Below are 27,209 nucleotides of genomic sequence, written 5' to 3' on the forward strand. Positions count from 1 at the left end.
GACTCATCTAATCCAGGACCATTCAAAGACCTGTAAAAAGGTAGTTGTCCTTGTTGAGGGCTTTGTGAAGTCTTGTGAACCATTCCTTAAAACCAGCCAAGTACCAAGTACCAAAATGCTTAACCTTGTTGTTGACATGAATACACTCCAGCAACTATCAGCTGCAAGAGCTGGAATCCAGCAACTTCCTTGGACAGGAAAGGCTCTCCCACCGCCTGGGAAGTGAGGAGTGGGCAAACCAAGGAACACAGGCTGGGGCCCAAAAACGGGACAAAGTGGAGCAACACAGATTTTCTGGAAGGCCTCACCAGCGCAAACAGCCAGCAACAGGTTGCCCGTGTGGCAGAAGTCACATAACCTAATCAACTCGGAATCTTTTCTCTCCTTCCCACTCGTCTAGCAACACTCAGGGCTCCTAACTTCTCTGTCCACAAGAAAAACTTATCTGAGCTTACAGGCACACACACAGAATATGAGGAGAAAGGAAATTACAGAGGACACCCATCTATGCCCGTTTACTAATGATGTGGGGGGTGATGCTTCAAGAGCGTAGTTTGGGAGCGAAGGGAGGGGAAAAAAGAAGAAACCACATCCATTCCGAGCTCAGCTGATCTGGCAGAACAAGTGTCAACACTTTTAAAGGGCACGGCTTGTTTCAGCCACAAAAACGCACCAGAGGGCGAGGCTGGTGGCGGGGGGCTGCCTACCCGGAAGCCGGGTGTGGGGGCGGGAACACCTCGGAACCCCGACAAGGCAGACACCGCCCCGGCGCGCCGCCCCTCCCTCCGCGCCCGTCCCCACCGCGGGAAGGGACACCCGGGCTCGAGTGGCCGGGGAGCGGACGCCGGCGAGAAGGCGGGGCAGCTGGGACCGGCGGCCGGCACCTGCCGGAGAGGAGGATAAAGAGCGGAGACAAACCCAGCGCGAATAAGGGAGAGACGTTACCTTGTTCATCCCATTCCCCATGGTGGCTGAAGGCGAACGCTAGCGCCCCTGGCCGCGTGGTCGCAGGCTCACTATGACATGCTACAGGGAGGAGGAGCGGCGGGGCGGGCGGGGAGGGAGGAGGCGCGCGGGAAGGAGCGACTGAGTGCTGGCAGTGTCAACAAGTCAGCGGCAGAGACCGGCCCGGGGCGCTCCAGGGACCCGGTGTGGAAGGCAGGGCTTTCAGTGCGTCGGCTCGGAACTTCCCGGCGGGAGCAGGGCAAGGGCACCGGAGTCTGTGCCGGGAAATGGTCCCGCCTGGCCGGTCCCCGCCCCCGTGCGCACCGGGCAGGCCCAGCGTTCCTCCTCTGTCCGCCTGTCCGCACCCTGGGACTTGTAGTCAGGTTCCCGGCGGCCGCGCCCCACTCCGCCCCCGCGGACCCCGGTTCCTACTGCCGGGCTGGTGAGGTGCTCGGCTCCGGCTTCCCGGCGGCCAGCCCTGGAGCACAGAGCGCATGCGCTGCCCAACCGCCCCGCCGGGACACCCGGGGCCGGGGGGGCGGGGCCTGGCGGACGCGCAGGCGCTGCCCTGACCTGCCGGCTGCGGTGTGTCCGAGCCGGCTCTAAGGTCGGGGGTCCCCAGGTCCCCTTTGGCCTTTTCCCCCGAGGCGACTCCTGGGGCCAGTTACCAGCAGTCGCTGCCCTGCCTTGGCTGCCTCCGTGAATCAGGTGCTAATCAGAGCCCTGGTCTCTGGGGGCTCCCCTGCTTGGGTTTTCTGAGTGCGACAGATTTAGGCCGGGGGATTTCCTGCGGCCCTACCCCATCCACCAAGACCGAGAAGGCTCGCCCGGTGGGGAGTGGTGGGCTACGTGACTCACCCCGGGGAGGCCTGACCTCCCTACCCTGGGGGAGCAGATGGCTGCATCGCAGACCTCAGACCTCATGGCCTTAGGCGGTGTATGTCCCCTTGGTGTCTGCATTGTGGTTCTGTCTGGAGTGGATCACTTTCTAACATGTAGCAGAATTGTTTTGGGTATTCTGTTAACCTTACCAAATTCTTAAGTTTCTCTCCGAGGACAGAATCCTTGAGCAAGTGGTTTTCTGTTTAATTTCTGTATTCTTAACAATATCCTGAACATAGTAGGTGCTTAATACATATTTGCTGAATGAGTACATGCATCAATCTGATGTGCCCTGGCTCACCCCTGCTGACCTCATTTTATCTTCTTGCTAAGTGAGTTGTAGACATGCTGTTCTCGTGTGTTCCTTGAACCTGTCAGGCTTGCTGGGCTGTGTTCTCTATCCAGATACCTTGACCCCCAGCTCTCTGCATTGATGCCTCATCTCTGAGGTCTCAACCCAAATGCCCTCTCTCCTAAGAGGCTTTTCCTAACCACCAAATTCCAAGTTGGCCCTCCAGTCACTATCATATTACTCTGTATTATTGATCGGAAAATGTCATATGTATTTGCTTTCATTTGTCTCACTAGCCAGCCACTTTCAGATTAAAGAAAAAAAATTGTTTTATTTAATACTACAGCCATGTGGCCTGGGACAGAATCTAGCACAAAATACTGATTTTATAAATATTTGACAAATAATAATTTTTGTGGCTGAGAAAATGGGTGAGTTTCTGAGGAATGTGAACGTTTGGAAAGAGCTTGCAGACTCCATCTGTTGCCATTTCTCCCCTTGTACACCGTATCTTCCAGGCAACAAATGATATCAAAACCCCACATGTAGAAACCTCACTCAATATGTGTTTGTGTGTCTTCTGTAGGTCGAATGGGACCCAGACCCAGAGTGCCATTTCTGCCTCCTGTTTTGGGAGTGTTCCTTCTTTACCACCTTTACTTCTTCCTCTTCTCCCACCTAAGGCTCAGTCACTTGGACAGCCTGCCCTCAACTCTGCTCCATACTGCCATTGTGTAACTGCTTTTCCTGCCTTCCTCCTTAGAGACAGCACAGAATGGTTAGTGGACTGCCTCGAGAATCCCAGTTATCAGCCTCTATTTCTAATTTTTAAGGTCTTGAGCAAGTTGATCAATTTTTTAAAGCTACCTTTTTTTTTCCCCTTTTTAAAACAAGAGCATTAAACTGTGAATTTTTGAAGCTTCTCTCCAGCAATCAATGAATTACTTCTGCATCCCTCTACCCTCCTTGGGCTGTTCATCCAAGAGTCAGATGAACATTTAAGAACACAACCAGTTGATAAACTGGTACTTAATGACAAATTTATGCTGATTTTTTTCTTCTGTCATCTGCTTGGAATATTTCTTCTCTTATTCATACTCTTCTTACAGATATATTTCTCCAGCTTGGACCATCTGCTTGACAGTTCCCCCTAAGCTCAGAACCTGCCATGGCTTCCTCCTTACAGTCAAAATCAGCATTTAGTATGGTCCCAAAAGGTCCACATGCCCAGAGCTCCAATCAAAATCTCAAAATGTTTCTTTTTGGTTAAATGGGAAAAGAGGAGACTATTAACACCAGAAGCCAGAAGAGTCAGATTTTTAAAAAAAAACTTACTGGTTTTGTGGGGTTGAGAGGTTTGCCACAAAACTCCCTATACTGTCCTCCACCCTAACCCTGGAACCTACCCCTACCTCTCTTTATTATAATAATAATTACCAATTGTTCATGTCTTATAGTTATGTAACTTTTACTCCCTAGCTCTTGACTATGGAAAGGAGAAAAGGAAACTCTTCAACAAAGCTGACATATTTCACATCCAAAGTAGCATCTCTATTCATTTGTGTTTTATCTCATACATAAAAATGATAAGGCATCACAAGCCCAGTGGATTTTCACACTGTGTAAGATTTTTACTTCCATTTTTCTTCTTGCTATTTTCCCCTCTCAGTACTGCCAGCATCACAAATTTGGGCAACAACGCAATAAGTGAAGCTTTCATGTGTGCACAATAAGGAATGGTCTACAAATTCTATAGGCTAGCCGAATCCATACTTACACATGGTTAAATGTATCTGGTTAGTAGTGTATTTAGTGAGGAATAACTTTAAGGTGGCGGTGTGTAAAAGCCCACAAACAGAAGCTCAAACATTAGAGTCAGCCAAATCATTACAGGTGTTAGTGGTAATTTCACTAACACCTACAGAGAATTGAGATTAACCTCTGCCCAAGGGAAAAGTAATTATGTAATCTTCATTGGCCCCTTGAACACATTCCAATCCAGGGTTTCTCAACCTCGGCAAAACTGACATTTGAGGCTAGATAAATCTTTCTTTTAGAGGGCTGTCCTGTGCATTGCAGAATGTTCAGAAGCATCCCTGACTTCTGCTCATTACATTCCAGTAGCACCCTCTCAGTCTTAACAATCAGAAATGTCTCCAACCCCCTCCTCAATAAGCAGCTAAATGTACGCAGATCATGTTAGTTCTCTACAGAATTCTTAAGCCACACTTGTTTATTCTGAACAAATTAAGAACAAGAAGTTAAAATGAGGAGCCAATCTAGCCAAAGCATGACTGAAAGTAAAAGAAAGCTAGAAACTAATGAATTGTGGAAAGAAGAAAAAAGGTGGAGCCTAGAACTTAGGAAGCAAAAGTACAAAACATTTTCTGTTTCTCCAGCATTGTCCAGAGAGAGGCTGCCCAATTGAACTCCTGAGTTCCAGAGTCCTGCAGAGCACCCTGACCACGAGGATGAACCCTGCGGTGTACAACCTCAACCCTTCAAAGCTAACAATTTCCAGCCTTCCAAGCAGTCTAATGATTATGAACATGGTTTCCTCCTTTCGCTTAAGAGATTTGGGAAGCTCAGATCTCAGCACAGATATCTGGAGAGTGTGCGGTCAGGGAAGAACAGCAAGAGAAACGGATATCCAGGTAAGTGAGCAGGGTGGCAGAGAATCTGGGAGCAGGTAGAGGGAAAATGCTGTCAGGCATTTAGCTGGAAGTCAACAGAAGTCTGTGGACAGAGTTCCTGGGAGGGTTGGCAGATGTTTGCAGGAATGAAGTTGTCAGGCGGATTATAAAACAGTATCAAGCAAAGGGGAAATAAGACAGAGCCCTAGTTCCTAAAATCTGGAGGTCGCATTGTTATTATCCTAACATATATGCCTGTGTATTCTCAGGACAACTATTGTTTTCCCCCAGATGATAGCTGCCTGAGGGCAGGGGCCAGTTGTTAATCAATCTAAGCTGGTTCCTAGTCTGTGGGGAACCATGTAGATGTTTGTCAATTTAGGAAAGAAACACATGTGGGAGGTTGTTGAATCTGAATTTGTCCAGGCATGAGGATCACAAATAATCCATCCTTTTATATGCCGAGATACCATCAATGCAGCATCCCCCCATCTTTTTTTTTCTTGAGCAATGTAGTTTCCATGTGAGATGGCTCTCTAGGAGTAACCAAAGTCCTGTTGTCTTTTGGTTTTGAAACAGATAGAGGACATACTCAACAGAGAGAGGAGAGAAAGAGAGAGAGAAGACGGGGCGTGGGGGAGAGAGAGAGAGAGAAGAGAAGAGGAGGGGAGAGAGCCTTTGCACATAATGCTTCCATGTATTGCTGTACTCCATCCCTTGGTCTATAGGCACAGCCGTACTTGGCAGAGCACAGTCCTCTCTGTGGTTCTGCCTCTTGGCATCGTGGTGTTCTTTGATCTTTGGTTAAGAGACCATGCCTGACTTATGCACTGCCATCATGGAAATTGCTTCTGGTTATTTTCTGTGTGTAGAATGGCCCATGTACTTGCCTGTCTCTACAAAGGAAGGTCTACCTGGGACAACAAACTAGGCCCTTCAAACTTTTCATAGTTTAAAAACGAAACAAAACAAACACAACATTTTATGGTTGATGATTCCAGCCCAAAACAATTGACAAAATCTGAACCACAAATGCCTTTTTAATCCCAGGGGAATCATCATCATTTTCATCAGTGTCTACAGGACTCCTGTAAGCCAGAGCTTGGCCATTGCTTTCTCAGGCTAACTCACCTGGGCATAAGGAGACATGACCAGAAGCTCTTACTATTTTCCTTGTATGTGGTACTCTTTCTGAGGTCTCCAACTCTCTTAAAATCCTATTCAGAATGACCATGTGGGCTGCCATCCTGTGGACAGCAGGAAATGGCCACAAAGTGTCCCTGTGCAGAGGATCCCAACCATCTGCATTTACTGCACCTGCTCTGTCAGCCACCCACTCTGATGCACATTTCTGCTTCTTCAAATGCCTGCAGGGGCCAGGGGGCAGCCCAGAAGTGAAGACAAAAGGGAGGCAAGGGAAGCCGCCTCTCAGGGAAGTGACTGGGCTAAGGCGGCCCTCCTTAACTATGTTCCTGCCTGCCTGCCGAGTGTCACTGGTGACCTCTTCTCTAGTACAGAGCTTTGCACTGGTTTTCTTTGTTTTTTGTTATTCACTCTTTCATGCAAAACTGAAATTGAACTGGATGTGAAGACACTAAAAAAATGTCTGGGTAGGGGGCTGCAGGGAGCAGGGGGTTTCCTGAGAGAATGGAATGTCCCATGAGAAATGTCACTTACCATGAGAGGGGAAGTCCATTTCATATGACATGATATCACACTGTCATTATGAACTCTCCATTGGGGTTTACATGTGTTAATATTTTTCATTCTTTTGATTAGTTATTCATCAAGAAAACCCTGTGAATTCTGAGAAAATCATCACATATCAAGGGTTCCTCAGGCTAGATGATGGACCCAGGATCTTTTCTTTATTCTTCACAACAGAGAGAGCTTGCATTTTTTTTTTAAACAAACACCATTTGGTCTGCAGGAGAAGAGCTGTCCTTGCCCAGATGGGACATTCTATTCTGAAGCAACAACCTGGTACCAGGATACCATGTTTACTTATGAGAGCACCATTGACCTTCAAATGAAGTTTCACCTATGCTTTTTTTTTTTTAAGATAGAGTCTTACTCTGTCCCCCAGGCTGGAGTGAAGTGGTGTGATCTTGGCTCACTGCAACCTCTGTCTCTTGGGTTCAAGTGATTCTCGTGCCTCTCTATCCCCAGTAGCTGGGATTACAGGCACATGCCAACACTCCCTGCTAATTTTTAATATTTTTCGTACAGATGGGATTTTGCCATGTTGCTCAGGCTGGTCTGGAACTCCTGAGTTCAGGCAACCCACCCACCTCACCCTCCCAAAGTACTAGGATTACAGGTGTGAGCCACCATGCCCATGCAAGTGACAACTACCATGAGGCCAACTGCTGGGAAGAGGCTCAAGCAATTGCAGCATCATCACACAGGGTTGGGATAGATTTCATTCTCATCTGTCATATGCCCCTTGCAAAAAACAGTGGGGCAGAAAAGTCTGGAGCTAAGCTCACCCTGTTTCATCAGTGCACAGTTTACATGACTGAACAGACTGGAACGATATCTCAATCTAAAAACATTTATATTTGGCTTAAGTGACAACAGTTTATCTGTCCTCCCTCCCCAAAATACAGAGCAGTACTTATGTTACCTCTAATGTAATTAAAGTGTCCATGATGGTAATATTTCCCAAGCAAAGGCACAGTCTGTCTTAAAGGTGAGATGAGATCCTTATCTCTACAGACAGAAAATGTCACTTTTAAATGGCAGTTCCCCTCCTGCTTGTTGAGGGTTATAGGGCAGCTTAACAGGTGGGCAGGTGCAGTGGGTGGGCAGAGAGATAACTGATTTAGAGGACAGAGAGATACGTGGACATATTTTCTTAATGTAGTGCTTTTAAAAATGTGTACAATTTAATATAAACTTTTGCTTTTAAATTTTCACTATTTTTGTTGCAGTGATAACCACCAAGCCAAAGAAGCAGGAAGCTCTCAGCGTTGTTGGCATTTTACTCAAGCCATGCTGTGAAGCTTCTTTTTGGTGTAAAGGTATTATTATTATTATTATTATTATTATTATTATTAGTTTGGTAATAGCAACTCTAGAACTTCAGATTAGTGTATGTGTTGATTCTAATTGGTAGCATTATATATGAGTATCTATCACAGGGCAGTGGAAGTAAGATGTCTAATCAAGTGCTCGGCAGAAAAACTCCTTGAAAACAGAACATGTTCTCTTCTGGTCGTGGATTAAGTGCAACTGTTTCACAGACTTAACATTAATCACCCCTGGTCCTTCTTGTTCTGTTCTCTTAAAGAGGTATATGGTTTTAGTTGTATCAGTTACTTTCTATTTAACTTGGTAGAATTTCTTATTTCTAAAATGTTTAATCACCACAGTACAAGGGGGCATAATTTAGTTCTTTGATTTGGTATAAAAGTCTCTATGCTATAGGGTGAATACCTTGTCCTGGTTTGCCCAGGATTTTCCTGATTTTGAAACTAAAAGTTCTGTGTCCCAGGAACCCCTTTAATGGTGAGAAATCTGGGAAAGCTTGTTACCCTACAACTGTGGTATATTTTGGTGAAATATACTTTAGCTTTAATAAGAAAAAGACAGTGAGCATTTAAGCACCATCCTCTTTATGTACAAAGAATTCCCATGTGAGATGTTGAAGGAGAGCAGCTGTCTCCCATTGCTGGGCAGGGCCAGGCACGCTCAGTTGCTTGGAACACATGGCAGGAACGAATTTCTACTCAAGGCTTGGACCGGGCAATTGATGTTTTCCAGAAGGGAAATGTTGGCTGAGGAAAAGTCAACATCAATATTTCTTTATGGAGAAAAACATATTTTGATCTTTTTCTAAAACAAGTCAAAAAGGTATCAGGTTCTATTTGAATTTTTTCCCTGGAAAACATCTAACAGTAACTATGAGAGTCTAATAACTTCTTGTAACATTTAATTAAGGCAGTCACAATGCTTGAAACAGTATTCATTTAAAAGGATGTGGGCAGCCTCCTAAAAGTTGCTAGATTTTCATAAAATGGAGATGTTGAATGCATCAGTGTGTTGATAATTATTTTTAATTCCCTCTCATAAGTCTTCTCCTCCATACTGGCACTAGCCCAGGTGACTCTCCAGATAACCGGGTTTCACAAGCCCTGCACACATTCTCTATCTCCAAGCATTAACGGGCCTTTTTAATTCATTCAACCAACATTTATTGAGAACCTCCTGTGTTCTAGGCATTGTGCTAGTAACTGGAGATACAGAAATAAAAACCTGCCCTACTCTTAACTCGATGTTGCTTTGTAAGTCCATGGGAAAGAGGGACCCACTTATAAATGATTTCCATGTCATGAGGTATACTCTGAGTTTGTAAAACTTGCTTTAGGAACTTAGAGGAAGGCATGCTTGGAGCTGCCTCAGCTGGCTCTTCCTTTCTGTGAAAACAGGCATCCTTCCCTTTCTATGCTTCTGTGAAGTTCTTTCAAACATACCTACATATATATGTTTCCAGCTGAACAACTTTGGTTATCTGGGGCAGAGAATTTAAGATTGGCCTGTCTATGTCAATTCTGGAGCCCTTGGTTTATGAAATATCACTTCCAAAGGGGCCACATGTAGGGAGTGATGCAGGTGCCTGATACCACGTGGTGATTAGAGTCATGTGACTGTGCTCCTGCTTCTAAGCCACAACTGATTTGGTGACTTTCCACCTTTCACTGTCCCACCCCGTTCCCTTCTCCCTTTATATTCTCACGAGTACCATTTCTGAGAAAAGCCTTTGAATTCAGAAAGGCTACAAATTATTAAAAGTGGCAGAATTCTACGAATACAGGTTTGGGAAACTTTTTGCCTGTGAAAGGAAACCTTTTCTTCTTAAGGAAAACACAGCCTCAAGAGATAGATGGTTGATAATGAGCTAAATCAGCAAATCAAATTTGACATGCATTGAAGAAAATCAAATTGTAGAGCTTGAAAGGCCCATCGAGAGATGACTCTCCATCCTCCTGAAAATTCCTTGCAGTAACATCCATGCAGTTACACTGTTGGTCAAATAATGTCCCTAATATATATTTAGAGAATAATAAAGATAAGGCACTATATTATTTATTATAACAGAGAAAACTATGTGCTTTGCAAGGCCAATTAAAGAAGATTCTAATGTTCACATTTAAAACTCTGTTTTATTGTGACTTTATTGAGATTTCCACTTATAGAGAAAGATGAGGAGTTGAAAATATACAGAAAGGCAGGAGTATTGCCCCTACTCTAACAAGTAAAAACTAGATATATCATAGAAATATAACTTTTCCTGATCCCATCAAAGACCTGAGGTCACAGGGTAACCAAATAGTTCCAAATCCAAGGAAAGACAATTCTTTCCAAGGATAGAAAGGATCTGTGCATTTGTCCACCAGTGGCAAATGGGAGAAACAGAACCCCAACTACCATACAAGTAGATAAGAAGATACACCTAGTAAGATGATAAACCTTAGAGACAGATTTCCAGAGGCCAAGAATGAGCTAGTATGAGAAAGAGCCACTTCCAGGATCTCCTCACAGACTTCCACCAGATCCTCATGAGAGCCACTTCCAGGATCTCCCCACAGATTTCCACCAGATCCTCATGGGAAAAAAAAGATGGAAGCAACCCAAATGTCTATCAACAGATGCATGAATAGACAATACATGGCTTATACATACAATGGCATATTAATCAGCTTATAAAGTAACGAAGTTCTAATACTTGAATGAATCTTGAAAACATTATGCTAAGTAAAGTAAGCTAGAACAAAAGGATAATTATTGTATAATTCCACAGTAATTATCCGAGAGGTTCTAAGAGTTGTCAAACTCATAGAGACAGAAGTAAAATAGAGGTTACCAAAGGCTTGGGGAGGTAAAGGTGAGGAATTATTATTTGGGGTGATAAAAAGTTGTAGAAATGGATGGTGCTTATGGTTGCACATATAGTGAATGTACTTGATGCCAAAGAATTGGACACTTAAAAATAGTTAAAATGGGCCAGGTGGAGTGGCTCACACCTGTAATCCCAGCACTTTGGGAGGCAGAGGTGGGTGGATCATTTGAGGTCAGGACTTTGAGACCAGTCTGGCCAACATGGTGAAACCCTGTCTCTACTAAAAATATAAAAATTAGCCAGGCATGGTGGTAGGCGCCTGTAATCCCAGCTACTTGAGAAGCTGAGACAGGAGAATCGCTTGAACCCAGGAGGTGGAGCTGAGATCACTTCCCCGCACACCCAGCCTGGGTGAGAAAGTGAGACTCCATCTCAAAAAAATAAAACTAAAAATAAAATAGTTAAAATGATAAATTTTATATTATATTATATATATGTTTTACAATTTTTAAAATAAAAAATTTTTAAGAGTTCATAAAAATCTCCAAGCTCAGATAGCTTCACTGGCAGATTTATCAAACATTTAAGAAAAAAATAGTACCAATCTTACACAAACTTCGCATAATAACTTTCTTTAATTTAGCATAAGGGTTTCAAGGTTCACGCATGTATCAAAATTTTATTCCTTTTCAAAGCTTTCAGATAATTGAGAGAGAACGCTTATCAATTAAGTCTGTGACTTTAGCATTGCCTTGGTGCCAAAACCAGATGAAAACAATAAAAAAGAGGCCAATTCCCATCATGAATATAGGTGCAAAAATCCTCAACAAAAGATTAGCAAGTCAAATAAATGATATATAAAAGTATAATAAATCATGACCAAATCATGGGAATTTATTTCATGAATGCAATGCTGGTTCAAATATTAGAAAATTAAACAATGTAATTTACCATATCAATAGACTAAAGAAAATAATCATTTGAGATTCAGAAAAAACAATTTGACAAAATCCAAAATCCATTTTGATAAAAACTCTGAGTACACTAGGAATATGAGGGAACTGCCTCAAAATAAACATCTACCAAAAATCTGCTAACATCACACTTAATGGTGAAAAACTAAGTATTTTCCCCTTATGATCAGGAACAAGACAAGGATGCCCACTTTCACTAACCCTATTCAACCTCATATTGGAGTTCCTAGCCAAAACTCTAAAGTGGTGTGGGGAAATAATATGCATTGAAAGAAAGAGAAAGAGATAAAACTATCTCTATTTGCATATGACATGATTATCTACATAGAAGATCTCAGATAATACACAAAAATGGCTAAAACTAGTCAATGAATTTAGTAAGGCCACAGGATGCAAGATCAATATTAAAAAAATCAGTAGTTTTATTATGTAATAGCAACAAAAAGGTAATAATTGAAATAAAAAACAATTATTTACAATTATGCCAATAAACAGAAAATACTTAGATATAAACCTAATAAAGTATGTATAAAGTCTGTATGTTTGAAAATAACAAAACACTGAGATGAGAAATCCAAGATCTAAATAAATGGATGTATGCCATTTATGCCATGTTCATGGATTGAAAGACTCAATATTCAGTATTTCTGAAGTGCCACTTTTCCCCCAAGTTGATCTATGGATTCAGTGCTATCCCAGTGATAATCCCTGAAGGATTCTTTGTAGAAATCAGTAAGCTTGTTCTAAAATTTATATGGAAAAACAAAGAAATTATAATTGTTAGGTAAATAATAAATATCCTATGTTTTAAGTCACAGTTGAGTTTTATGTTGCAGCTAAAAGCATCCTAACCAATAAGAAATCAACTGTTTTTGCAACATTACTTGATATCTAAAGGTAAAATAAAATAATCTTGACAATTCAGAATAGTGAATCAGCCCATTGAAAATACTTGAAATATTCACTTTAAATGTTCTTCTTGTTTATTGAATAATAATTATTATTATGATAATAATAGAACTTATTAAGCATTTTCTATGGGCCAGAACTCATCTAAGTAATCTATGCATATTAACTTATTTGAAACTTATAGTTATGTTGATCAGGTACTATATTTATCTTCATTTTAATGGATCAAAAACTGAAATTAAGAGGGGGTAAGCCCTCAAAATTATGTGCTAAGTAAGTGGAAGGAGTGGTATTTTCACCCAGGTATGTGATTTCAGAGGAGAAGCACTTAACTACTACTCTACTATGTGAAGTCCCTCCATACTTTTTATGCATGCTCATTTACTATGTTGTAATCCATTAGAGATAATCACAGAATGACCCTACCCAAAATCCTAATCATTATTTGTAAAATAAATCAAAAAGTTGTTTTAATTTTAATAGTATCATTAAAGTATCCATAGATTAAGCTGATTAGTAGACTCACAAATTAGAACTTTTCATTTTTATTTCATATACTTATTTTTCTTAACTGCTATAATTCTAATTCTGCTAAAAGAAGAACATCTGCTAACTATTTGTCTTTGCTTGGCTGAGTTTATCCAGTTAGGAAGAAGCAACAACAATAATAAACACAAAACAAAACTTCAAATCTAATTCTGAAGAACAATCAATGGCAGTGTAGAGATGTCTTTGTCTTCTTAGAGCATGGACTAACAAGGGAAAGATAACACTGAGCACATCTAGGTACACATCACAGCTTTTAGGAAAACACATTTCCTTTCTAACTCAGAGAATATATGGGTTTAATCTTAACTTCTTAAATAACCAAAGATTCTTTTGGTCCTAGAGGAAAGAAATTGAATTTACTGGAATAATACGAGATGCATATATTAGTTTTTTATTGCTGCTGTAACAAATTACCACAATTTTAGTGGCTTAAAACAACACAAATTTATTAGCTTATATTTCTGTAACTGTAACATCTGTCAGAAGTCAGACAGGGGCTGGATGCAGTGACTCACACCTGTAATTCCAGGACTTTGGGAGACCAAGGCAGGCATATCACCTGAGATCAGGAGTTTGAGACCAGCATGGCCAAAAGTCATGATACCCCATCTCTACTGAAAACACAAAAATTAGCCATGCATGGTGGCACACACCTGTAATCCCAGCTACTCTGGAGGCTGAGGCAGAAGAATCACTTGAACCCAGAGGAAGAGGTTGCAGTGAGGTGAGATTGCGCCATTGCACTCCAGTCAAGGTGACAGAGTGAGACTCTGTCTCAAAAAAAAAAAAAGTCAGACATGGGTTTTGCTGGACTAAACTCAAGGTTTCAGAACACTCATTCCTTTCTGGAGATTGTGGGAGAGAATGTTTCCTTCTCATATGATTTGTTGGAAGAAATCCATTCCTTGCAGCTGTAGAACGTAGATCCATATTTTCTTGTTTGCTGTAAATTGAGGCCAGAGGTCACAGGATTCCTTGGCTCATGGCCCCTCTTCGCAGTCTTCAAACAATGGTGGCTTGAATCCTTCACACATTGCATCACTCTGACTCACTCTTCTTTCATTGTTTTCTGCTTTTAAGGATTCATCTTTCATCTGAGTGGACATATTGCATATATATATGTATGTATATGTATAGCATCATATATATTACATATATGTGCAATACCTACATATACCATATATATATAATATATATATATATAATTAAATACCTGTAGAGTAATGTCAAGGAAGATGGCCAAGTAGGAAGCTCCAAGAATTGTTCTCTCTGCCTAGATAACAATGGTACTGCTAGAACCTGACTAATGTAATGAGTTTTGGAACTCTGGAGTCTATTTGAAGTTATCTAGCTTCCAGAAGGAGGCTTGGCTGAGATTTAAGGATTAGGACATTCAAAAGAAATTGCTTATATGAGGAAATTTAGAAAGTCAGTATGCATATCTAGGGAAAGATACTCAGAAAAGACCTGAGATAACCTTACGTTTACATCTGAGGCTGATCTCCAGCATAGAATATATATATTTAAACTATTGAAGAATATAAATATATCTTTTTTAAAGAAAAAATACATATGTATATATTTTTCAAACAGCAAACTCTTGTAAACAGAGAATTTGATTTCCAGAGCTACTACATTGTAAGATCCAAATGTCCGGTTTTCAATAACAACAACAACAAAAAAAATCATAAAGCATACAAAGAAACAGGAAAGAATTGCTTGTTCAGAGTAAGAAAATAAAAGAACAGGAACCATACCTGAGGAAGACCAGAGGTCAAAGACAAGAGGCCTTTACTATACAAAGACTTTAAAACAGCTGTTTTAAAGATGCTTTAAGAGCTAAAGAAAGACATGGACAAATTCATGAAAATTATGTATGAACAAAAGGAAGTATCGATAAAGACAAAACAAATTCTGGAATTGAAAAGTACAATAACAAATATAACATTCACTGTAGTGAATGTTTGAAACTCTTTAGTTTCAAAAGAAGATTTGAGCAGACAGAAGAAAGAATCAGCAGACTTGAAGATAGCACAATGGAAATTATGAGTCAGAGGAACAGAAAAAGACTAAAGAAAAGTTAGCAGAGTCTAAGGGACCAGTGGGACACTGTCAAGCAGGCAAACATATGCATTGTGTCAGTTCAAGAAGAGAGAAAGAGATTTGAATATATATGGTTATAAATGTATCAAATTAGAAGCAAGGTATGAATCTACAAATCCAAGATGAACTCAGTGAATCCAAGTAGGAGGAATTCAAAGAAACTCACATCAAGACATTTTATAATTAAACTGTTGAGAACTTAAAACAAAGAAACTTGAAAATAACAAGAAAGAAATGACTCATAACGTACAAGGGACCCTTAATAAGAATTATCAGCATATTTCTCATCAACAGTGAAGGAGACCAGAAGGCAGTGAATTGGTATATTCAAAGTGCTGTAAGAAGAAACTGTTGACTAAGAATTCTATATTTGGCAAAAATGTTTCAAAAATGATGGTGAAATTAACTCATTCTAGATGAACAAAAGCTGAGGAAGTTCATTATTACTAGACCTGCCCTGAAAGGATGCTAGACAGAAATTCAAAGCCATATGAAGAAATAAAGATCTCCAATAGAGGATTTACATGGGCAATTATAAAAGTTAATATAATTGTTATTTTGTGTTTAACTCCCCTTTTATTTTCTATGATTTAAAAGACAATACATAGAGAAACAATTTTTAGTCATTATTTTTGATCATGTACAATTTATGACATCAACAACTAAAAGGTGAAAACAGAGCTATAAGCTAGTGTAAGTTCAAATTAGACTGTTTTAAATTTGAGATGTTAAATGTAATTTCCATGGAAACCACAAAGAAAATAGCTATAACATATACACCAAAAGAAATGAGAAAGCAATTAAAATGTTTCACTAGACCAAGCACAATGGTTCATGCCTGTAATCTCAGCACTTTGGGAGGCTGAGGCAGGCAGATCACAAGGTCAGGAGATGAAGACCATCCTGTCCAACATGGTGAAACCTGTCTCTATCAAAAAATAGAAAAATTCACTGGGTGTGATGGCACATGCTTGTAATCTCAGCTACTTGGGAGGCTGAGGCCAGAGAATCACTTGAGCTAAGGAGTCAGAGATTGCAGTAAGCCAAGATTATGCCACTGCATTCCAGCCTGGTGACAGAGCAAGACTGTCTCAAAAAAAAAAAAAGTTTCACTATAAAAAATCAAACACAAAGTAAGACAATAATGCAAAGGATGAAATCAAAAGGCAAAATAGAAAGCAAATAGCAAATGGCAGAAGTTTCTCCTTACTAGTAAATATTTTAAATATACATGAATTAAATTCTAAAACAAAAAGACAGAGATTGATGAATGAATTTTTAAAAATAATTCAACTATGTGCTGTCTACAAGAGATTCACTTTAGATCCAAAGACAGAAAAAGGTTGAAAGTAAAAGAATGATTAAAGATATTTCAGGCAAATAGTAACCAAAAAAGAGCTGGGGAAGGGTTAGAAATACTACACAAAATAGACTTAACTTAAAAAAAGTTGAAAAGAGACAAGGAAAAATATTAGATAGTAATAAAAGTTTCTATACAGCAAGGTGATATAACAGTCATAAACATTTACTCACCTAATAACAGACCCATAAGATATATGAAGCAAAAACAGAAGTAAAGAAAGAAATGGACAGTTCTACAATGATAGTTGGAGATTTCCATAAACAGTAGAACAATCAGAGAGAAAATAAGCAGGGAAAGGATGACCTGAAGAACATAATAAACCAACTGGATCCAACAGACACATGTAAAATGTCTTACCGCATAAAAACAGAATATACATTCTTCTCAAATGCAGATGGAACATTCTCAGGGATAGAACAGATGTTAAGCTATGAAATTAGTGTCTATACATTTAAAAATATTGATATTATAAAAGTATCTTCTCTGAATAAAACTGGTTAAAGTTAGAAATCAATAATACAATACTAAAAAATTCACAAGTATATGATAATTAAACAACATGCTCTTAAACAATCAACAGGTTAAAGAAGATATCACAAGGGAAATTAGAAATTACTTATAGACAAGTGAAAATGTAAACAATGTATCCAAGTTTATAGGATGCAGTGAAAACACTGCTAATAGAGAAATTTAAAGCTGTAATTGCTTACATTATAAAAGAAGAAAGATCTCAAATCAACAACCTAAATTTACACTTTAAGGAACTTGAAAAAGAAGAACAAACAAACCCCAAAGCTAGCAGAAGGAAGGAAAACATAAAGATTAGAGCAGAGATAAATGAAATAGAGAATAGAAAAACAATAGAGAAACTCAGTGAAGCCAAAAGTTGGTTCTTCAAAAAGATCACAAAATTGACAAACTTTAGCAAGATTGACTGAGAAAAAAGAGACACTCAGATTACTAAAATCAGAAATGAAAGTGGAGGCATTACTACCAATTTTTCAGAAATAGGAAGGATTACAAAAGAGTACCATTAACACTTGTACACCAGTAAATTAGACAACCTAGACAAAATGGCCAAAATTCTAGAGATGCAAAATCTACCAAGACTGAGTCATAAAGAAATAAAACATTTTAATAGACCTATAACTTGTGAGTAGATTGAATCAATAATAAAAAACTTCAAAATAAATACATAAATTTAAAAATTCCAATTAAAGAAAAGCCCAGGACCAGATAGCTTTACTGACAGATTCTACCAAATATTAAGAGGAGAAAAAACACCAATCCTTTTCTGACTCTAAAAAAATTTAGGAGCAAGAAATACTTCCTAGCTTATTCGGAGGACAGCATTGCTCTGATACCAAAACCAGGCAAGAATGTGAGAAGAAAATTATAGATGAATAGTCATTATATATAGCGATGTAAGACTCATCAATAAAATACTACCAAATCAAATTCAGCACCATATTACGAGGATCATACACGGTGAGCAAATGAAATTTAGTCCTGCAAAGCAAACATGCTTTGACATATGACAATCAATCATGAAATACATGACATTAACAGAATAAAGGAAATAATCCCACATAATAATTTCCATGGATGCAGAAAAAACATTTGACAAAGTTTAACCCTTTTTCATGCTAAACAACATCTCTAATTACCATCCCAATTCAGACTAGGCCTCAACAAATACATCTGGGGAGGACACAACACTTAGTCCATCCCACAGCCACAGAACTCAGGCAAGAAAAAGAAATAAAAAGCATTTAATTTGTAAAGGAATAGGTAAAATTCTTCCTATTTGTAGATAACATGATCTTATATAAAACCTTAAAGATTATACACACATACACACACACACACATACACACACAACTAATATAAAAATTCAGCAAAGTTGCAGAATGCAAAATCAACCATGAAAATTATTTGCTTTTCTATACACTTACAATGAGCAATTCAAAATGAATATTGAAAAACAATTCCATTTATAATAGCATTAAAAAAATAAAATCCTTAGGAATTAACTTACCAAGGAGGTGAAAGATGTGTACACCAAAAACTAAAAAACTTCGTTGAAAAGAAATTAGGGCTAAATAAATGGAAAGACATCCCATATTTGTGGATTGTGACTTAATATTGTTAAGGTATCAATACTATCCCCAAGTGATGATCCACAGATTGAATGACATCTCTATCAAAATCCTAACATTGTTTTATGTTGAGAAATAGAAAACTCCTAAAATTCATACAAAACTTAAGGAACCCTGAGTAGCCAACAAAAATCTCATAAAGTGAAATATCAAGTTGGAGCACTCACACTTTCCGATTTCAAAACTTACTACAAAGCTAAGGTAATAAGTAGTGACATAAAAACGGACACATTGGCTGGGCGCGGTGGCTCACGCCTGTAATCCCAGCACTTTGGGAGGCTGAGGCAGGTGGATCACGAGGTCAAGAGATCAAGACCATCCTGGTCAACATGGTGAAACTCCATCTCTACTAAAAATTTAAAAAATTAGCTGGGCATGGTGGCGTGTGCCTGTAATCACAACTACTCAGAGGCTGAGGCAGGAGAATTGCCTGAACCCAGGAGGCAGAGGTTGCAGTGAGCCAAGATCGCACCATTGCAACTCCAGCCTGGGTAACAAGAGTGGAACTCCGTCTCAAAAAAACAAAAAACAAAAACTGACACATAGGCCCTTGGAGTACAATAGAAAGCCCAGAAACAAACCCTGACACATATGGACATATGATTTTTGTCATGGATGCCAAAGGCATTCAAGGGGAAAATAAATCTTTTCAACAAATGGTGTTGAGAACCTGAACATCCATGTTAAAAAAAAAAAAAAAAAAAAGAAGTTACACTCTTACCTAACATCATATGCAAAATTAACTCCAAATGAATCAAAGTCCTAAATATAAAAACTGAAACTATAAAATTAAGAAAACATAGGGGAAGGTTTTCATGACATTTGATTTGGTAAATATTTCTTAGATATGACACCAAAAATCACAGGCAACAAAACAAAACAAAAATAGACAAATTGTACTCTATCAAAATTAAAAACTTTTCTTTTTACCTAAAAACACTATAATTACAATTAAAAGGGCCACCCATTTAAAGAGAGAAAATATTTGCAAATCACATATCTAATGGGGTTTAATACCCAGACTATAGAAAGAAAATAACAAAAATCACACAACACAATTTCAAAATGAGCCAAAGACTTGAACAGATACTTATCCAAAGAAGATATGCAGATGACTGATAAGCACATAAAAAGATGTTCAACATCACTAATTATTAGAGAATTTCATATGAAAATCACAATGAAACACTACTTCCCACTCATTAGGATGGCTATTGTAAAAAATATAAAAGCAATAGAAAACAAAAACAAGTGTTGGCAAGGAGGCAGAGAAATGGGGATTCTTGCGCATTGTTGGTGGGAATATAAAATGATGCAGCCGCTGTAGGAAACAGCATGGCCATTTCTCAAAAAATTACACATGGATCCAGAAATTCTACTTCTGCATTGATACACAAAAGAACTGAAAGCTGGGACACAAATAGATATTTTTATAACCATATTCATAGCAGTATTATTAAAATTAGTCAAAAATAGAAAGAACCCAAAGGTGCACTGATGACTACATGAGGAAACAAAATGCGGCATACTCTAGTCTTTAGAAGCAGTCATCCAGCAAAGCTCTACATGCAAAAGCGGGCAAACATGGGGAGGGAGGACTAAGCACATCCTCTGGAGGGCAAGGTATTACATAATTATCTGTAATCCTTTTATACGAAAGATTTGTCTTACGTATTTATTTGTTTATGCAGTTTATTTATATTAGTATGGACTCACGATGTTTATTTTACACTTTAGTTATAATTCAATACTATGTTCTCTCTTTTCTTGTTGAAATGGTTTCAGCTTTGGCAGTTGGGAGCTCTTCCAAATTGGCTCCTGTGTCCCTTGGTCATACCCGAATTGCTTTGATTCTTAGTACTTCTTTTCTTGCTGCCACTATAAGATACTCTGGGTCTACCTTGTATTTTCCCTGTCAGTCCCATAGTCAGTCATTTCTCCAAGAAGCCCTGGTTCCTTTTATTGAAGAATGATTAGAAAGAAATTAAGACCTTGGCACTGGGTATACCCATTGCTACTGGGGGCTCATTGCCACAAGGTCCTCTCAACAGGCAGACCTAGGATGTAAATTGAATACTAACTCATGTACACACACATAGCTATAATTATTCTACATCTGTTCATCTGCATTAAGCTAACCTGAGTTCATACTGATGTCTCCAAGTCTGATACAGTACTACCAGTACACAGAGTTCATTCTAGTTTTCCCAAAGAGGAATAGCAATACCATTCAGGACATAGGCTTAGGCAAGGACTTCATGACTAAAACACCAAAAGCAATGGCAACAAAAGCCAAAATAGACAAATGGGATCTAATTAAACTTAAGGACTTCTGCACAGCAAAAGAAACCAGTAACCAACAGAATGGGACAAAATTTTTGCAATCTACCCATCTGACAAAGGGCAGATTCTACAAAGAACTACAAATAACTTACACAAATTTACAATAAAAAAACAACCCCATCAAAAAGTGGGCAAAAGATATGAACAAACACTTTTCAAAAGAAGACATTTATGCACCAACAAACATATGAAGAAAAGCTCATCATTACTTGTTATTAGAGAAATTCAAATCAAAACTACATTGAGATACCATCTCATGCCAGTTAGAATGGTGATCATTAAAAAATCTGGAGACAACAGATGCTGGAGAGGATGTGGAGAAATAGAAACATTTCTACACTGTTGCTGGGAGTGTAAATTAGTGAAACTATTGTGGAAGACAGTGTGGTAATTCCTCAAGGATCTAGAAATAGAAATATCATTTGACCCAGCAATCTCATTACTGGTTATATACCCAAAGGATTATAAATTGTTCTGTTATAAAGACACATGCACATGTATGTTCACTGTAGCACTGTTTACAATAGCAAAGAGTTGAAACCAACCCAAATGCCCATCAATGATAGACTGGATAAAGAAAATATGGCACACATACACCATGGAGTACTATGCCACCATAAAAAAGGGTGAGTTCATATCGTTTGCAGGCACATGGATAAAGCTGGAAACCATCATTCTCAGCAAACTGACACAGGAACAGAAAATCCAACAGCGCATGTTCTCATTCATAAGTGGATGTTGAACAATGAGAGCACATGGACGCAGGGAGGGGAACATCACATACTGGGGTCTGTTGGGGAATGGGGTGTTTAGGGGAGGGATAGCAGGGGGTGGGAGATTGGGGAGGGATAACAAGAGAAATACCCAATGTAGATGATGGGGGGATGGATGCAGAAAACCATCATGGCATGTGTGTACCTATGTAACAATCCTGGACAATCTGCACATGTACCCCTTAGAGTATAACTTAAAAAAATGTATAAGAACTTAAAATATAATAATAATAAAGATTTTCCCCCAGAAATAACAGTTTTATGAATGCAGTTTTACATTTAATTCCAGAGAGCCCTAAAACATAGCACCATGGGCAACACCTTCCAGTGGTTCCCCCGTTGCATATAGACTCAGTACCAACTCATTTTTTTGGTTTGAGATAGGATCTCACTCTGTTGTCCAGGCTGGAGTATGGTGGTGCAGTCTCCAGGCACTGCAGCCTCTGCCTCCTGGGGTCAAGTAATTCTCCTGCCTCAGCCATCCAAGTAGATGGGATTACAGGTATGGGCCACAATGCCCAGCTAATTCTTTTTGGTATTTTTAGTAGAGACAGGATTTCACCATGTTACTCAGGCTGGTCTGGAACTCCTGAGCTCAAGTGATCCACCCATCTGGTCCTCCCAAAGTGCTGGGATTACAGGCATGAGCCACTGCACCCAGCTGACTCAGTACCAACTCTTGAGTAATTTCTATTTTCTGGAGTTTATATAAATGGAATAATATACTTTGTTCACTCTTTCTGTCTGCCTGATTTTAGTTAGCACAGTTATTTTGAGATTTATTTATGTTGCTGCACGTATTAATACTTAATTCATTGTTATTGTTGAGCAGTATGAATACTCCTTTGGATGTATGAATACACTACAATTTATTTATCCATGCAGCTGTTAATGGACATTTAAGTAGTTTCAAATTTATGGTGATTACACATAAAGTTGCCATAAATATTTTTGCACATATCTTATGCTTTTGTTTCTCTTGAGTAAATAACTAGAAGTTGAATGCCTGGATCACATAGCAAGTTTGTATTTGACTATGTTTAACTTATATTCCTCCTAGTAATTAATGAGACTCCCAGCTATTCTACATCCTTGCCAATACTTCGTTTGGTCAGCATCTATAATTTGAGATAGCCTAAGTAGTTGTCAAGTGGTGTCTTATTCCCTAATGACATATAATGTTGAATATCTTTTCTGTGCTTATTGCCACTCATATGATCATCTTTGTTCAAATGTCTGTAAACATTTACCATTTTCAATGGGGATGTTTGTTTCCTTAACTTTGAGAGTTCTTTATATACCAGATACAGGTTCTTTACCAGATATGTGATTTAGAAATATTTTCTTCTAGATGGGTAGTGCATCCTGTAGGAATAGAAAACATTCAGAGAGACAACTCAGTAAACAAATGGTTGATATTTGGGTGGTCTCACAGTAGATTATGATGGGATGCATTCCTCATTCATTTAAAAAAAAAAAAAAAAAGGAAACCTAATGGTACCTAACAGGTTTTCAAGGCAGGGCCCACTCAAAGCTGTAAAAATAAAGACACAATCATTGAAATGAAGTGCAGATAGAGTCCAGTTTATAGCAAGCCCATTTCCTAACCTGGAACAAAAGGTTAGAATGGAATAAATAGGAATATTGACCTTTTGACAAATTATCTACCTTGCTGACCTAGGAATCCTTAGATGTCTTTTCTACTAAGGACAGATTTGGGAACAAAATATGGAACACAGCTTCATTGTCTTACATTAGAAAATGCTCTGGTGAGTGGAAGTCGACTTTAGCAGAAACAACACATTGTTTTCACAATTAGATCATATCAAAGCTACCCCCACCTCAGCGTCCTGAGTAGCAGATCATATCAAAGCTAATTGAATATACTTGTTACCATATAGTTTGGGATAACTAGAAAGCCATCCAGAAAGGTGAGTAAATATAGATCCCTCCTTTATACATTCAGAAGAAATTAATAATAGGTAAAAAAAGAAAAAAAAGAAACATGCTAAAATCATTTAATAAAAAATGTTTCAAAACCTTTGAATGAAGAATCCTCGGTTGTTATACAAAACTCAGAAAATTTTTATAAATTCAAATACATGAAAATCAAGTATTTCTGCATGGCAAAGCTATTATGAACAAGTCAAGGAACAAATGGCACATGGGGAGATTAATATTTACAAAGTACATTGGAATTGAGTAACTTTTCTAGTAAATTAAGATAACATAATTATGTTATTAAAACAATAAAATAATTGTGATGTGTAACAATAATTTTAAAATTAAAAAATGAGGTAAGGCTATGAGCAGAAAGTTTATAGGAAAAGGAAAAAATGACTTTTAATCATGTGAAAAGATGCTCAACACCACTCATAATAATGAAAATTCAAGAACCAAGAACATTAGCAGAGATGAAAATGTTTGATAGCAAGACGTCTGTTGGTAAAAGTGTAGGCATAAATTTATTTAGAAAGACATAACAATTATAAACATATATGCATAAAACAACAGGGCCTCAAAATATATGAAGTAAACTAATATAATTGAGGAGAGACAGAGTTCTACAATAATAGTTGGAAATTTGAATACCCACTTTTTTTTAATAGAACAACTTACTAAAAGATAAGTAAAGAAATAGAAAACTTGAACAACATAATAAACAATTAGATCTAATCGACATGTACAGAACATTTTACCCAACATAAACAGAATACACATTCTTCTCAAATGCTGATGGAACATTTTCTAGGATAGATAATATGTTGAGTCAAAACAAGTTTCAACAAATTTTAAAAGAAAGTAACCTAAAATGCAATTAAAAAAAAAAAGAAAGTAACAAAGTATCTCCTTCAACCACAATGAAATGAAGCTAGAGACCAGGAACAGAAGGAAAAATGGAAAAGTCACAAATATGTGGACATTAAATTACATTCTTTTAAACAACCAATGTATCAAATAAGTAATTACAATGAAAATTAGCAAATACTCTGAGAGGATTAAAAACTTAAATATTACATGCCCAAACTTATGAACATAACAAAAGCAGTGCTCAAAGGTAAATCTACAGCTGTAAATGCTTACCTTAATTTTTTTTGTTTGGTTTGAAGACACAGCATATTTTTTTAGGGCAGTGAAAAGATTCTGTATAATACTGCAATGATGGATACATTTGCTCAAATCTGTAGAATATATAACACAAAGCATGAATTCCAAGGTAAACTATGAACCTTAGGTGATTATGGTGTGACAAGGTAGGTTCATCAATTGTATGTACCACTCTCATGAGTGATTTTAATATAATGGGAGATGCTGTGCATATATAGGACGAAAGGCACATGGAAAATTTTTGTATCATCCACCTAATTTTGCTGTGAACCTAAAATTTCTCTAAAATAATAAAGTCTTAAAAAAACTCTTAGAAGACAACATAGGAATAAGCCGTTATAATCTCAAGTTCAGTAGTAGATTCTCAGGACACCAAAAGCACAAGAAACAGAAGAAAAAGTAGATAAATTAGACTTCATCAAAATTTTTGTATATCAAAGGACATTATCAATAAAGTAAAAGACAACTACAGAATGGGAGAAAATATTTGCAAATCATATATCTGGAATGGGATTAATATCCAGAATATATAAATAACTCCTAGCACTCAACAACAAAAATGCAAGACGTATAACCTAATAAAAGAAGGATAAAGGACCTGAATAGGCATTTCTCCAAGAAGATTTGCAAATAGCACATTAATCTCAATATTATTAATCATTATAAAAATGCCAATCAAAACCACAACAAGATACCACTTTATAGCTACTAGGATGAATATAATTTTAAAAATACAAAATAAATGTTCACTAGTATTACAAAATAAATGTTTACAAATGTAGAGAAATTGAAACACTTGTACATTGATGGCAGGTATTTAAAATGGTGCAATCATTGGGGGAAACGGTTTGGTGGTTCCTTCAAAGATTAAGTGTAAAACTGCCACATTACCCAGCAATTCCATTGTTACATATATAACCCAAGAATTGAAAGCAGGGACTCAGCTACTTGTATCTATATTCTCAATAGCCAAAAGATGGAAATATCCCATGTCTATCAGTACATGAACGGATAAACAAAATGTGGTATACGCATACAATGGAATATCATTCGGCCTTAAAGAAGAATACAATTCTGATACATGCTACATATGGATGAACTTTGAAGACATTATGCTAAGTGAAATAAACTAGTCACAAAAAGACAAATATACAATTCCACTTATGTGGGGTACCTGGATCAGGCAAATTCATGGAGACGGAAAGCAGAATGGTCCTTGTTAGGGGCTCTGATATGGAGGGAAGAAGGAGTTATTGTTTGTTAGAGTTTCAGTTCAGAAAGATGAAAAAAGTCTGGCAATGGCAAGTGGTGATGGTTGCACAAAAATATGAATGTCATTAATGCTGCTGAACTGTATACTTACAAATTGTTAAAATGGTGTATTTTATGTTACATATCTTTCAACTCAATAATATTTGTCTAAACTTTCATTTTTGCTTTTCAGCTACCTGGTTAAAACAAAACCAAGATGTGAGTTTGGAGTTTATTTTTGACCATTAAAGAGCAATCAGTCTCTAGTTGTAATATTCTTCCTGCAATGTAGTAAGACTTAAAATGAAAGTGTCTGTCACACAGCCTAGATGGTCAATAAATCCATGTGTAACTCTTGTTGGTGTCTGTGATTTGTCACCTATGCCTTCTTATAGTAATTGTCCCTTGAAGAACTGTCTCAATGAAGAATCCTCAAATTAACTGTAATGTGCTTTGTTAATATGTTGATTTATGCAGGGGTGTCCAATCTTTAGGCTTCCCTAGGCCACACTGGAAGAATTGTCATGGACCACACATGAAATACACTAATACTGAGGGGAGGGACTCAAGATGGTGTGGTGAGAACAACCCAGGATTGCAGCTCTCGGTGAACGCATGGAGGGTGACTCAGGGCCGCATTTCCAGATGGACCTCTGTTGCCCACAGAATGGGGAAATTCCCAGGTATAAAAGAGACGTGGGATGCCAGGCAGAGGTTTTGGCCGGTGCAGCTGGCAGCTGGTGATGTAGCGCAACAGCACTCCACAGCGCTCCGCACAAAGTGCACTGGTCTGGGTGCCCTGTTGAACCAGCAATCTGACACTTGAGAGGGCAGATTGGCATATCTACCTGACTGAACAGGACTTGGACAGTGAGCCAGGCCAGGACATTCCAGGGAAATGGCGTTTGGGGTAGTGCAGTGGGACAAACAAAACGGCGATTCCAAATGCTCCGGGTGGAGAATTTCACTGCGGGCACAGCTGAACCCAGGATGGTGCAGCTCGGTGGGGTGGGGCGTCCACCATTACCCAGGCAATCCGCCCCTACTGAGGTACACGCCCATTGCTGACACAGCGTGCCGTTG

At 38.5% G+C, this 27,209-nt stretch overlaps 2 protein-coding genes across 15 annotated transcripts in view; one reads left to right on the plus strand and one right to left on the minus strand.

Annotated features, from left to right (window-relative positions):
• DUSP22 (dual specificity phosphatase 22) overlaps positions 1–1,441 on the minus strand; it is a 58,849-nt gene extending 57,408 nt beyond the window's left edge. For 5 of the 6 annotated variants that reach the window (XM_002746286.6, XM_035295155.3, XM_008994081.5 and 2 more), the window contains exon 1: positions 946–1,441. In XM_002746286.6, coding sequence (XP_002746332.1) covers positions 946–966 — 21 coding nt within the window. In that variant the 5' untranslated portion in view covers positions 967–1,441. The remainder of the gene's footprint in view (positions 1–945) is intronic. The other variant, XM_035295156.3, reaches the window with a different exon arrangement.
• LOC144582057 (uncharacterized) lies at positions 810–26,483 on the plus strand. 9 transcript variants are annotated; one of them, XR_013533862.1, is made up of 6 exons: positions 810–1,653; positions 3,599–3,741; positions 4,519–4,773; positions 5,332–5,449; positions 7,686–7,775; positions 26,320–26,454. XR_013533862.1 is itself a non-coding variant. In XM_078368464.1 (2 exons), exon 1 carries the CDS (start codon positions 1,024–1,026, stop codon positions 1,549–1,551), a length of 528 nt encoding a protein of 175 aa, XP_078224590.1. In that variant the 5' UTR covers positions 810–1,023; the 3' UTR covers position 1,552; positions 4,519–4,652. The 9 variants fall into 9 exon arrangements, 1 of the variants encoding a protein (XP_078224590.1); XR_013533863.1 differs by lacking the exon at positions 26,320–26,454 and adding an exon at positions 13,556–13,692 and having other exon boundaries at positions 1,496–1,653; XR_013533861.1 differs by lacking the exon at positions 5,332–5,449 and having other exon boundaries at positions 26,320–26,483.
• The last annotated feature ends 726 nt before the right edge of the window (positions 26,484–27,209 follow it).

The sequence above is a fragment of the Callithrix jacchus genome, chromosome 4, assembly GCF_049354715.1.
Source record: "Callithrix jacchus isolate 240 chromosome 4, calJac240_pri, whole genome shotgun sequence".
NCBI lineage: Eukaryota > Metazoa > Chordata > Mammalia > Primates > Cebidae > Callithrix > Callithrix jacchus.